The sequence below is a fragment of the Orcinus orca genome, chromosome 13 (genome assembly GCF_937001465.1).
Source record: "Orcinus orca chromosome 13, mOrcOrc1.1, whole genome shotgun sequence".
NCBI lineage: Eukaryota > Metazoa > Chordata > Mammalia > Artiodactyla > Delphinidae > Orcinus > Orcinus orca.
In genome coordinates, this window is record NC_064571.1 from 25,142,043 (window position 1) to 25,156,277 (window position 14,235).

The window sequence follows — 14,235 nt, forward strand, 5'->3', positions numbered from 1 at the left end:
GACTATTTCCCTCCTAAATAATTATACCTTGCATTTCCACCAATAGTATATGAGAATGCTCCTATAATCTCAGCAATTTGAAGTCATAAAAATAGGGCCTAATTTAAATTTCTTTTCCTTTACCACTAGCTAGGTTGAATTTTGTGTTTTGGCTATCTCTAGCATTCTGTTAGCCTTGATCTGCCTCCCCCTTCAGTTATTGTCAAACAGGGCCATGTCAAAGTCAGTGGGTATCACCAGGAACTTGTGAGAAGTTTATTTCCTAGGTTTGTATTTTGCTTATTAAGGAGAGGGTTTGAAAGACTGTAAGGATAAGACAGAGGCAAGTGCTTTTTAGATGCTCATATAAGTAAGGGCTTTACATCCTGAATGTGAAACACATATGCCTATACGGAGACTACCCAGAGTCTCTGAGGGTTCTGCTACATCTCAGCCAGTAGACTGCTGGGCCAGCCGTGGTGCTTCAGTGGTGCTTGAGATCTAGGGGCTCAAAGACGGCCTAGGAAAAGTCACCTACTTTCCCGTTCCATTGGGACTGTGTTTCTGGAGTGAGAAATATCTGGGGTCAAGGCCAAGAGTTAGCTACATGCCTGTCAAGCACATATAGTCAAAATCAAAACACTCATCAACTACTCAGACGGGCCAGGAAGTACTAATATGCTCAAAAGATGACTGCACTCTTGAAAAATGCTCACGAATCACACACTGAATATTTTGAAAAACGTTAAAATTTATTAATAGTTAACATCACACAGTTAATTCAACTAGTTCTTTATTGTACATGACAACATCTTCACTAGACTGAGGGCTCAAGGATTTGAGACGATCTGCTATTGAGCACATCCCAGTCCAAGACTGAGAGGCAATGTATTTACACGGGCAAAGCAGCGTCAGCAAGGAACTGTCACCTAACTGTGGGAACACAAACATTCAAACTGCATTTTCCAGCTTTCCTTTTTGGAAACCAAGGACACATCTTAAATAGCCACACACACAGCTCTACCTTTTAGAAATGTGCAATTTCATAGATGGTGCCTAATTTTCAAGTTTAAAAGTTAAGGTTCATTTCTATTTCTTGGGCATCCTTTAATGAGACACAAATCTAGACACTGTTCCAGTACAAGTTTGATAAATGTGCAAAAATTGGGTGCTGTTGAGTTGCGTCTTTCCATTTTTCTGTTTTGATCCTCGTATCCTACTCAACATTGTTAAAAGGCCATCCCCTCTTTATTATGAAGTATTCAGGTTTAACGTGTGGGGGTGTGATCATTTTAGGGCAGAAGTGGGCTTTCAGATTCAGAATTAACTGCACTCTAAACAGCAGGGTAAGGAAGGTTTTATGTCTCCCCTCACCACCACCCCAACCCCGCACCAAGCAGTTTGAAATAAACACTTCTTGTAAAAACAGCTCAGTGTAAGGAAGTCTGTGGACAACACCTCTTGTAGAACATTTACAAAACAAATTGAAGGCGAACTTTGCTAGGAGGGCACAAATCCACCAAAAGTGTTGTCCCTGAAGTTTCGTTTGTTTGATTGTTTGTTTTGGTTCGGTTTGCTATCAACAATTAGACAATTTTTTCAACGTTTTTGGTGGCTTCCTTTGTATTGTTAGAGAGGTTTAAAATACTAATAACTGCCCTAAGGATGAAGATTTCTAAGCAGAGTCTATTTGAAAGGATTCCTGTTTCCTTTGTTAGCATCTCATGTAATATGGCTCCAGGAAAGTCCCTAGACTGAGCAGCCAGTTAGCGTGGTTTCTTCAATCCATAGCCCCAGCCTCCTTCACTCTGTCCCCAGCCACCTTCCAAGTTTCTGAGTCTGCAGGGAAAGGAGCTGGCAAGGAGCTGCTTGGCCATTCGCTCACCCTAAAGAGGCTTTCCTTCTTTTCCTGAAGATGAATGAGGTATTTCTAGGAACCAATCAGTATCTTCATCTTCCATCCTTTAACTACACTGATCTACTAATGAGACCCTGTGTATTTACAGACATAACAAATTAACATATAAATACGTTACATACAACCGACCGTTACGTACAGTGTCAAAATGAAGGAGCAGATGTACTTCATGAACTAAATAAATTTCAAATATAAATTAAAATGAAAATACAGTGTTTCCACCTCTGCAGGAAAAAATTTTTAAACAGACCAAAAAGTCTTCCCTTCCCCAAAGGTCCACTGTTTATGGATGACTTGTGAACCCACAAGGAGATGTGACAACAAGCCCACTCACAGGACTCTTAGCTTTGGTTTTGCTTGCTCAGACTCAGGATGCTTTGATTCCAGGAACAGCATCCACTGGAACCCACTAGGCAAATGCTTAAAGATGAGGTTGAAGAGGGGCTGCCACATGGCTATCCATGGGTTTCCCCTACATTACCGCCCCTCCTCCCTGCCTATGGGAGAATCAGGCTCAAGTCAGTGGAGACCTCCCAGATCTCTGAGAGGAGAAATAGCATCAGCTTCCATGCTGGGGGATGCTCTCCACCTAGAAATGTCATGTTCAGGCTCCAAGGTGAAGCAACCGTAGTTTTTCATTAGTGTCCCCACCCTGTAGGGTTATACAGGGACATGGAATTTGGCCAGGGGGATTACTAAAGGTTAAATTTTTTTTCAAGTTTTAAGAGAACCCATGGTAATGGTTGTGACAAGTGGGAACAAATCCTTACTTCAAACTGTATTTATCTCAGGAGGGCTAAGCCTTGGGTACCAAACTCTACAGTGAGTAGACAGAGACAAAACCCAGTCCGATAAGGTCCTCTCTGCTAAGGAAAAGCCAAGGGGTCCGTCTCTGACACAAGGGGATCAACTTATAATTTAAAGCAGGAAAGAAGGGAAACCAGAGGAAGTCCTTCCAATTTCAGGGGCTCTACCGCTGTCCAGCCTCTCGGATGCGGCAGGCCACAGCAGTGATGAGAGCCGCCCCCTTCCCGCTGCCATCCTCCGACTCCAGGAAGGACACATCACATTTTGGAGCCAAGTCCTTCACCGTCTCATGCATGACTTTGGCAAAGCTGGAAAAGTTGGGAAGGAGACAGAAAAAATACCTTAGTCACAATTGATTTGTATCCTCAGAGATGGGACCCTAAGAAGTGGTGCTGGAAACCCAGGAATAATTGAGATGGGAAAGAGGATGACAGCTACCATGAATGAAACATTATGTATTGTGCTTCAGAAAACTGAAACTTGGAGAGACCAGCAACATGCCCAAATTCTATGTCACAGTGGGCAAGTGGGAAGCTAAGATTCAACTCTAGGACAAAAGTCTGAGATTCTGGCAAGCTGTGTTCTTAAAACTAAGCAGTGAAAGAGAAGTTCAACAGTCGTGGACGCCACAAGCATACCTTGCAGAAGTGTATATATAACCTGTTCATCAACTCTGGAGGGAAGGGTGAAGCGCCACATGTGTGATATTCTATTATTTTCCAGAGGTATTAACTCACATCAGACTCATATCTAACCCAAAATGTCATTAAAGGCAAAAGGAGCAGACTTAGGAGGGTGTGTTGAGAACAGAAATCAGAGATTCTTCCTGATATGGGACTAGAGGAAGAAACCGTTCGTCATCATCTCCCCACCAGAGCAGGGACAAGTTGCTCCTCCCCATCTGCAGAGCTGAGAACAGAGGCTCCTAACACCAAGCCCCAGTGCTGGTGGCTAGACTTCTGTCCCCCTTCTGACCCTCACTTGGGACTGAGGTTCCTATTTTCACAATGACACTGATCATCAACAAGAGAAACTTGGAACTTCTCAAGGTCCAGTCTTTTCACTAACTGTGTAGACTTTGGGCAAGTTTCTCAGCTCCCTGAAACAATCATGGTGACAGCAGGTGACAATTCAATCGATGAGTCTCTCCATCCTACCTCATGTCCAGGCAAGGGGCACAGCTCTATTCTTTTAACTTTTAGTTGAAGAGCTTCTAGGGGAGAGGGACTGAGGCACTTCCTAATTTTAAAGCAATTTATTCAACATATGCAAGTGAGGGAAGAAAGGAGAAAAGAAATAGTGATGAGAGGAGAAAAGGGAGAAGAGATGGAGAAAGACAGGAAAAAGAGTAAAAAGAAAAGGGAATTCAGTACTTCCATACCACGGGTGAGGGTGGAAAACTTCTTCTACAGAGGGCCAGACGATAGGTATTTTGAGCTCTGTAGGTCATATGGTCTGCTGTTATAACCGAAAGCAGCCATAGACAGCACATAAACAAGTGGGTGTGGCTGTATTCCAGTAAAACTTTAGTTACAAAAACACTTGTGGCTATAATCTGCCAACCCCTACCCTAGACTGTAGAAAAAAATCTTGATCCAGAGTTCCGGCATACATTTACTAGAATGTTGACAGGAGCACTGCTTGTAATAGTCAAAACCTAGAAATAACCCAAATATCCATCATTAGAATAAATTATAGTATAGTCATTCAGAGGTATGCTATACAGCCTTGAAAATGAATTAACTATGATTGCAGACTTCAGTGTGGATGCATCTCAAAACCATAAATGTGGTGTGAGAAAAGCCAGTCAACAAAAGAAAAGATGTCATATGGTAAATTCAAAATTAAGTAAAACTAAACAATGTAGATGCATACGTAGATATATGGAGGGGGAAAAGAAAGCAATAGACTTAATCACCCCGGCACTCACTCATGGTAGGGGGGAGTGAAGGGTGCAATTGGGAGGGGCTCACAGGGGGCTTCCTAGCTGGGTGGTAAAACACAGACCTACTTCTAGTTATTAATCTTTAAACTATAATATATATATATTATATACACTCTTTGGAACGTCTGATAATTTGCCATAAAATAAAGAGAGAGAGAGAGAAAGGAAAGCAAGGAAAGAATGGTGAGAAAGAGGGAGAAAGATGGGCAGGAAGAGTGGAGATCAGGCACTCACTGAGGATGTAGCTTGTAGAGGGTCCCATCCACGCCCACTGTCACTTTGAGGGTGTCCAGCCCACGGTTCTCTCGTATTTTGTCCACCACGGCGGCCATGCCTGCACCACAGAGTTGGGCTGCCCGCCGCGCCACCACAGTGCACACCTCCTTGACAATGATGCTGTCATCACAGGTGCTCTCAAGCCCTAAGTGGTGCAGGATGGCACGGACCTGCAGCAGGGCCAGGCAGTCACTGGGCCAGGAGGAGACAGTGAGTGGTCAGTCACATACCTAGAGGGCATGGTGGCCTGCCACTCCGGGGCCTGGCTCCTTCATCACAAGTGGTTCTGGGGGACCTGGCCTTCTGAGAGCTGGGGGTAAAAGCCACTGCCCCTGAGAGGTGGTTCCATTCTTAAACTCAGTTCAGGAACTAGTGCTCATCTCACTGACCCTCACAGAGAGAACACGAAGAAACAGCTCCTTATGCCACTTTGCCCAGGCAAGGTAGAGCGCTGCTGCTACAAAACTGACACTCAAAAGGAAATTCACTGTCCATGTTTTCCACTTATCTGGAAATATTGACAGTAAAGACAGTGATGATGCTCGTATGCGACAGTTTTCAGTTGCAAAGCCCTTTCCTGTCCAATCTCTCATTGTTCACAGGTCAGCAGAACAGGCATCACCCACCAACATTAAATGCCTGTTCTATTTCTACTCCCCCACTCCGGGTTGTCTGAAATCTACCTGTGCACTATTTATGAAACAAAGATAAATAAAACTATATGGAGAAAATAAACAGACATGCAAACTAGAACAATATTCTATTCACTGGTGCAGATGCCCTAGGGCCCCACTCATGAACGCCAACCAGTTCCTGTTTTCCTATATGCATGAGAGTAATAATGACACAGCATTAATTTTTAAAAGGCTCTGAAATTCAGTATTCTAATTTGGAGCAGACTTCTCCACCATTAGACTGGAGGAAGAAGGCTTTGCTTTAATGAGCCGCCACAAGGCATGTTTCTGCATTGCCTGACATGCCAATCTCACTCAATCCTGGTTGCCTTATTACAGCAGCCAGCAGTTAAGAAGAACCCTTTTGCCAAGCATAAAGTGCTTTAGTGGGTTATCTTCCTCCGTGCGTTCCAATTTACATTCTATGAGCAGCTATATTTCTTTCTACCTTTGAAATTGGTCTAAAACCCAACAATACTTCTTTGCACAGGCTCATCCAGCTTACCATGATTTTTCATGAGAATATTATATATTTTCCCTTAAAATGCCAACTGTTCATAACGTACTTTAAAACAACACTATATAGATACAAACATGTGAACTACTAAACTGACCTTTATGTAAGCCACACCCTGATCTTACTTGAACTGTGGAAATCCCAGCTTGTCTGTCCATGAAAAGGAGGATATACAGTCTATCCTATTCCAGGCCCTAAATTCTCACCTCTCAATCTGAGACAGGAACTTGGTTTCAAAGATTCCCCGTGTCTTGAGCCGCTCCGAGATGCGGCCACGGAAGAGCAGCCCATGTTTGGTGAAATCGATGAGGATGTTACGAACAATTTCGCCCAAGTACATGCCACTGATCATTTTCTCGAACCTGCAATGCAGGTAATGTTCATGGAGGTTAAGAAGGAAGGTGGTGGGATGTGCTGAGATACACCAGCTCCGTCACCCCCATCGCATTAGAAGGTAGAAGGCATACAAATTCCCCTTTGTGGGAAGGAAATGCTATTTGACTCACTGAGGCAGGATTCCTGGCATCCACACATACTGACTCATAGCCTTCAGTAAAACGTGTCCTGAGGCCCAAGGCGTTCCCTGAGATTGACCCCATTTTGTGGTTTCATTTCCCTTCCAAGGCTTATTCCCAACTCCTCAAGAAGGAACGCACACCCAAACCCCACCACACTTCCAGAAGGGTAAGATGCTGTCTTAATCCCCTGTGTTGCTGAGAATTTAGCACGCTTTCTCTTCAGCCTAATCACTTATTGCTCAAGTAACTAGTGCCAGCTGGAGACCCCTGTTCTGGCCACTAGAACGAAACATGACTACTCAATGGCATGAGGGTCTTCTGGCTCTACCTAGTGCCTTTAAAAAGTCAATGTTCTCAGTTTCAACCAAAACCCCATCATCATTCAATCTTGTCTTACTCCAGCCTGTTTCTTTCATTAATGTTGCCTGCCTGGCTCCTGGAGGCATTTTAGCCTGTGACCTCTACTATAAACAAATATTTTGCAAAGTATATTCTGCAGAAGTATGGTCCCTGATTAATCTAGTTAGGAAACACTACGTGCAACCTCTTCCTAATGAGATCCCACCATACCAGGGGCTTTGTGATGCTGGGGCTACCCCCTTGTCCAGTATGACAGTAAAGGGTGCTATATACTGGATGGATGGAGGAGAAAGAAGTTTGCTTCTATTGCTTCCTATTCCTATCTGCCTCACCCCAGCAATGCTTCTTCACCCTGATGGCAGCAGGTGGTTCAACTGTCTGTTTTTCCTCAAGTTCCAGATCTAGGTTTTAATACTCTCTCCCACCTGTTCTCCTAGTCCTCAGGGTAGGAGCTGATTGCTACATGTACTAACTGCTCCTCAAAAAGCATCCCCTTTTTGTCTTTTCATCCCTCTAAAACCTGTGTGACCAGTTCCCTATATGATATTCTCCTTGCAACATAACTGTTGTGATTTGTTTTCCCAATTGGACTTCAAGAGCATCACAGTCCAGCAGGGGGAAAAGGACTTAACCCAGAACTTTCCAGATGTATTTGACAAGAAGCCCTTTCCAAAGAAATCTCTTCTATTAACATCTCAAGAGAATGAGTGTCCCGGGATTTGCTGTTGTGGAGGACCAGATCACTCATCACTGTTCAGCTCTGAGATGAACAGACCAGGGCCTACATGCAGTCGGGTACCTACCTCTGTTTGCCAGGGTTGAGGGAAAGTTCATCCACAGCTGCATCAAATTCTGTGCGGAAGTCATCTAGGCATCCATTGTCCCCGAAGGCCCCCCACTCCATGTTGACACACATCCGCCCCTCTTCCCCTTCCACCAGCTCAACATTCTGCATCTCCTCCATGTAGCAGGCATTGCTGCCCGTGCCTGCCAATCAAGAGATGTCAGCCAGGGCCTCACTCTGCACTTGCCATCCTCCCACCCTGGGTTGTGTGTCCCCACACAGGAAGGACAGCCCGAGTCCTTACCAACAATGAGGCCAACTTCACAGTGAGGGTCTTCATAGCCACAGGTCATCATAGTCCCAACTGTGTCATTCACCACAGCAACCACATCCAGGTCAAACTCCTGAGAGCAACAGCAGATCCCAATCCACAAATGAACCACAATATTCTCCCTTCAGATCCTTGCAAGGGAGATTTAAATGGATCTAAAACTTATAAGGCAGGGCTCATTTTCTCTGCTCAAATATCACCTCTTCAGAGACCTTCCCTGGTTATGCTGTTTAAAAGACTGCCCTTCCCCAGCCCACTCACTCTGTCCTCACCCAACTTCATCTTCCTTCATAGCTCAAGAGCACCTGACATTAGCTCATGGGATTGTTTATATAACAAGAGCGTTCTGTGGGCGTTCCTGAATCCCCAGTTGCCAAGAGCAGGGCTTGACACACAGTGTACACTCACCAACTGCTGAAGAACTAGGTTAACTCTCCCTTTGACCAACACAACTGCACTTAACACTTCCCCCAGCTCTGAACACCCAGATCACTTCGGGCCTCATGTCACGCCTCTCCCACCTCTCGCCGGTGGATGGCTTCCTTCAGCAGTGTAACCACGTCCTCACCCTCGCAGCCAGATGCCTTGAAGCCTTTAGTCCACTTGAGGAGGATGCTCTAAAAATCACACATGGGCAGGGATGTGGATATCAGAGAAGGGCTCCTGGGTCATTTTCTAGTTCACAACCTCACAGGTTATACAGATGCCCTTTAAAAACCAATCATCTCACCCACAAATTATTCTAAACCTGTTTCACCTACTAGGAGTGCCTACTATGCAACAGGTACTGGGCTAGGCACAACCCATGTGTTACAACGTTTAATCCTCACAGCACTTTCGTGGAATGTTTATCATTATCATGCCCATTTTACAGGTAACGGTAGCTCTGGAGTAACTTGCCCAAGGCCTACAGCTTGCAAGAGAGGAGGACTCACCCCCAGGCCCAGCAATTCCAATGGATGGGCTCATAAGCACCATACGATGGCCCCTGCCAAGGAACTAAGCTCTAGATGCTTGTTTCTTTCACTGGGAAAAGCAGTCTGCCCTGTACATCGTACAGAGGGGCGGGTTTGTGTCTCTAAATTTTCAAACTCTAGTACGAAGTGAACAAGTACCCTTCGCTGTGTCAAAGGGCCCTCCAGGAGCAGATACATGGCGGCTTTGAATATGGAGGACTGTTTCCTATACTGTTCCCTCATTCCCTCTTTGCTGCCATAGCCTATCAGGGAACAAGCACCAAGGACCCCCAGGCCCCCTTCCTGAGAGATCAGAACCTATAAGTGGGCTGTGTGCTCACTATCCACCCCCTTGTATTGTTTCTCCATGACTTGCTTGGTTGTTTATACCAACCAGCTTGGCATTTCATGGCCCAGGAGTTTGGTCTTACAAGTCCCGCTGTGTTCAGATCCCAGGAAATTTGGAAAAACAAAGTACAGTCTCAGCAGTGGCCTGGTTTACACACCCACATCCAAACAACTATGTGCTTCTCTCCACCTGATTTTCTTGTCTACAAATTAGCTTGACGTCTCCGATGAAATTTTGTATTTGGCACTTTCAAGCGTACAGAATGTTCGAATTACATTATTGCAGGTGGTCCTTAATAATAAGACATGGAGAGGCCCCAACAGCTGAGGAGAACTGCCCGTGGCCACCAGCTAACCCAGGCAGCTTGAGGCCTCTGGACCTCAGCACCTGCTGGTTTTCCCATCAACAGGGTGATCTCAGCAGAGCAGAATCCAGCTTACAGACAACAACAGACAAAACCCGGCTTCTGCTTCATTTGTTCTTAGTTTTCACAGTTCTAGACTGAATACATGCTCCTTACAGAAACTTAGAACCTATGGTATAAAGTCCAATACAATGACCTGGAATTTTACAATTCAAGCACTAACAGAAACAGTTAACATGCCTTGGGAGCCACTAGGATAAATATATAAACACATATACATGTTGCTATACTTGAAAAGTCAGATAGTGTCTGTTAAAAATATTTCAGTAGGAAAAGTCTGGAAGCATATACACCGGAATGTTATGTTTTTATCTTCCTATTAATCACGTTTTGTATATTTCTATATTATAGAGATTATACTTCGATTAAAAATATTTTTTTAGTCTTACCACGAGTGTTCTCCCAAATTATTGAAATTCCTTGAAAAAACTAGTTGCTGATATGAGGCAGTGAATGACTCATGATTTAACTATTTCCCACTGTTGGACAACTTGGTTTGTTTCTAATGACTGTTATAATAAGCAATGTTTCATTAAATATCACATAAATATTTATACACGTTTGATAAGTCCTTTTGGTAAATTGATGCAAATGTGAAGGCTTTAAAACCCAATGCATTGACACTGAAAAAATATATGTTGAGACAAAGAAGTTGGAAAAGCTAAAAGCAATTCTGGACTAGCTAACACTGGACAAATGTTAACAGCTGTTGGGAAATACTGGATTAGGCAGGGTTTTTATTGCGGGACTTCCTAAAACCATAGGAAGTGCACGTGCTAGTGCACGTGGTGAATTTAACCCTCAGAAGGGAGGAGTAAGAGGCATTTACAAAACTCAGCTGAGCAACGTAAGGCCTCCTGTTCCAGGGACGCTGTTGGAAACGCAGGCCTTTTCCCGCCACTGGGCCAAGCCCACTGTACCTATGACTGTTCCCACCTACATGCCTTTCTCCATACTGCCAGGCCTGCCTGCCTTTCTTCCTCAGCAGCTCATTCTTCTGACCAAGTATTCCTCATGCCCTCCAGGTATGTGCTCAGATTAACATCATCCTCAGGGCTTCATCATTCCACTGCTGCCACATTCCAAAGAGCAGCTCTTGCTTTTCTGAGCTTGCTTCCTCAGTCCAGTTTGTTTGTAGGCACCTAAAGCAGGAACCATGCCCTTTGTACCCTGGTAACTCCATCCACAGCATATGTCCACCTGTACCAAGCATGTAAGCTTCTAGAACACCGATCGAGACAGAGAGAAACAACTGCTTAAATAAGAGTATTCTGATATCTAACATACCAATTATCTGCCCTGAGTAAGCCTAGGTGTTGCCTACTCAGCTCTCCTAGGCTTCAACACACCCATGTCCAGAATATGTGGGAGCACCAGCTCTTCAACAACCTGCTTCATTCATCCGAGGCAAGGTGACAGGGAATGAAAAGCAAAGGTGACACTAGAGAAACACCAGGGCAGCCAAGGGAGATGGAGTGAAATGTCCTGAGCCCAAAACAGGAGCCTCAGGAGCAGCTGAGCATAATGGACAGCATGGACTCAGGTGTCAGGAAACCGGAATGAAATCATGACTTAGCCACTCCCAAGCTATATGACCTGCAAGATAGTTGGCATCTCCGCAGACATTGTTCTCCTTTCTGCAAAACGGGTATACAAACACCTACCTTATATGGTTGCTCTAAGGGTTAAATGAGATTACGCACACAGGAAGCCTAGGAGTACCTCGCATAAAATGCTTTAAAAATGTCAGTTGTTGATATTATTAGCATCATCATCATTATTCCAAAGATTGTTACCTGCTTGACCTCTATCAGCTCTGACTTGCTCATTCCCATCAACAAGCCCTTCCCCATGATTGGTCACTCATGCCCTTGTTTTCTTCCTCTCAGTTCAGCATTCTCCCCTGCTCGAAACTCTGGCTGGTTCAGAGTCAGTACAGCCCATAGGAGAGTCCTCCAGGAAGGCACTATTACCTCGTCCAGGCTGTTCTGCTGGCAGGGGAAGGAGAAGGTGAAACCCAGAGGCAGGGACACGCCCTTCATGCCCATGTACTCAAGGAAGTCGGCAATGCACTGGACGATGTGGTCAAAGAGCTGCAAGCAGAAATTGGGCTCTGAGAGGAGGAACCCTGGCCCGGGCGTGCTGCCCCACCAGGGTCTGAGCACCAGCTCGAGGCCTCCACCCAGGAGAAACGCCAGCTCAGGCATGCACCTAAGCAAAGGCCAGCCCAGGGCCCTAGTCCATGTAGCCCTCCCCAGGACCACGGGTGAGCAGAGAAAGCACTGTCCTCCCAGGTGAGAAGTGGGTGTCTCCTGGGGTCCCCTCCCAGATGTGCCACCCTGCCTCACCTCATCCCCTGTGCCATGCATGACCTCCCGCGGGATAGAGTAGATCTTGTTGTGCATCTCCACTCCACGTCGCTTCCCATTCCGCACGCGCACCAGCAGGACCCGGAAATTGGTACCCCCAAGGTCCAAGGCCAGGAAGTCACCTTTCTCTGGAAAATAAGCCCAGGAAGATGGTGGGTTGGGGCTGGAGAGAGTGACAGTCTAAACACCTTCCCCTAATGGGGAGCTCTCCCAGGAGGCCCTGGACAACCTCAGGGTGACGGACTGTGAGCTCCACCTAATGATAAAGAAAATAAGATCCCCGGGGCCAGAACCCTGCTGGCTCCTTAGTGGTTCTCAAATGAATTCAAGTTGTGGGGCCCCAGGAGTCACAATGAGCTCCAGAGCTCCAGAACACAGGAAAGAAATGGTGATACAGTATACTCCAGGATATCTAGACACGCCACTTGTACTAAATCAAAGGCCACCTCACATAAGTCTCTAGAATACAGAAGGAACAACAGAGTCCAACTCTTTAAAGGAAACTGAAGGGAAATGTTTCTAGAATGAGAAAACCCTCCTTTTTAGGACAGTCACAACGCACTACGTGTGTCACACACAGTTTCCATGCAACCCTCAGGCAGCCCTAAGAGGGAGGCATTGCATTCCCCTCTATGGAGGAGAGAGATCTGGCTGTGCTCAGGGCCACACAGCCTGAAGATGGTAGAGCTGGGACCGAGTCCCAGTCTCCATATCTGGAACCTGTACCAGCTGTACCACACTGGACTGGGCAGTGATCATTTTTCTGAATTGGGAAAAGACCTTCATTTCTTAGATTGCAAGACCTAGAGCAGGGCTCAGCAATCTTTTTCTGTAAAGGGCTGAGCAGTAAACGTTTTAGGCCTTATGAGCCACAGTCCCTGCTGCAACCATACAACTTGGCCATGATAGCGCAAAGCAGCCATAAACAGCATGTAGGCAAATGGGCATGGTTGTGTACTAATAAAACTTTATTTACAGAAATAGGCACTGGGTCAGATTTAGCCCATGGACCTCAGTTTGCCAACCCCTGGCCTCATAAGAGCTAACCCTGGAACCAAAATTCCCGATTTGAATCCCAGCTCTGCCATTTTTCTAGCTGTGTGAAGTTGGGCAGATTTCTTAATTTCTCTGTGCCTAGGTTTTGTGCAAAACGTAGTAGCTTGTTAACAAACAAAATGAACTACTAATCTCTGTTAACAGTTAAAAATTAAATGAATTAATATGTGTCGAATGCTTAGAGAAGCACTTGACACATAGTAAGCCTTCATTAAGTATTTACTATTATCACCATTCAGTTTTAGCAGAGGAATGCATTGGTTGGGACCCCTGAACACTAGAATTTCCCAGTACTAGAGCTGAAGAAACATGGTCAACAGTCTGGCCTGAACACCCAATGCTAAGGTTAAGGGAGTCCTCCCACAGCGACTGAACCCTGTGGTGAGCTGGGTGGCATACCTGTGCCATCAGGGGTGGCACACACATAGGTGGGCAGCATCTTGACGGGGGCAATGGTGTGAGTCTCCTTGCTCAGACCTCGCTCCATTTCTACCTTCATCCTCCTCTTGACCTCCAGCAGCTGCTCACGGCTCAGCTTCAGAGACTCCAGGGTCTTCTGGCGGGCTCGGTGTTGATCGGCCAGCCGGTAGGCCACTGCTGTCACCATGGCTGCCCCCTTGCCACTGCCGTCCTCAGAGCGGAGGAACCGGATGTCGCAGTCGGGCACCAGGCGCCGCACGGTCTTGTGAAGACGCTTGGCGAAACTGCAGTCACAGACGTGGGGTAAGAGGTGGGTGTCCACAGTTAGAGTCAATGGTACAAATGGTGGGGGCAGTAGCTCACCACCTCAGCCCAAATGACACCCTAAACATCCTCTCCCTACTCTTTCCCAAGTTAAGGGTCACTGTATAAAAGCTCAGCTATTCAACTGCGACCACCCTGCTAAAAGGAAGGGTGGCCTTCTGGGAAGCCAGTGTCGCCTGCATGCACTCACAGAAGACTCCCTTCCCATAGGCCACAGTTCCTTTGCCC

The 14,235-nt window shown here is 45.8% G+C and overlaps 1 protein-coding gene across 3 annotated transcripts in view; it reads right to left on the reverse strand.

Moving 5' to 3' along the window:
- Positions 1 to 710: 710 nt before the first annotated feature.
- HK2 (hexokinase 2) overlaps positions 711 to 14,235 on the reverse strand; it is a 61,559-nt gene continuing 48,034 nt past the window's right edge. For 2 of the 3 annotated variants that reach the window (XM_033400578.2, XM_004277122.4), the window contains 9 exons: positions 13,663 to 13,967; positions 12,187 to 12,335; positions 11,812 to 11,931; positions 8,631 to 8,726; positions 8,083 to 8,182; positions 7,798 to 7,981; positions 6,323 to 6,478; positions 4,884 to 5,117; positions 711 to 3,012 (listed from right to left, as the gene is read on the reverse strand). In XM_033400578.2, the coding sequence (XP_033256469.1) occupies positions 2,868 to 3,012; positions 4,884 to 5,117; positions 6,323 to 6,478; positions 7,798 to 7,981; positions 8,083 to 8,182; positions 8,631 to 8,726; positions 11,812 to 11,931; positions 12,187 to 12,335; positions 13,663 to 13,967 (1,489 nt within the window). In that variant the 3' untranslated portion in view covers positions 711 to 2,867. The remainder of the gene's footprint in view (positions 3,013 to 4,883; positions 5,118 to 6,322; positions 6,479 to 7,797; positions 7,982 to 8,082; positions 8,183 to 8,630; positions 8,727 to 11,811; positions 11,932 to 12,186; positions 12,336 to 13,662; positions 13,968 to 14,235) is intronic. The other variant, XM_033400579.2, reaches the window with a different exon arrangement.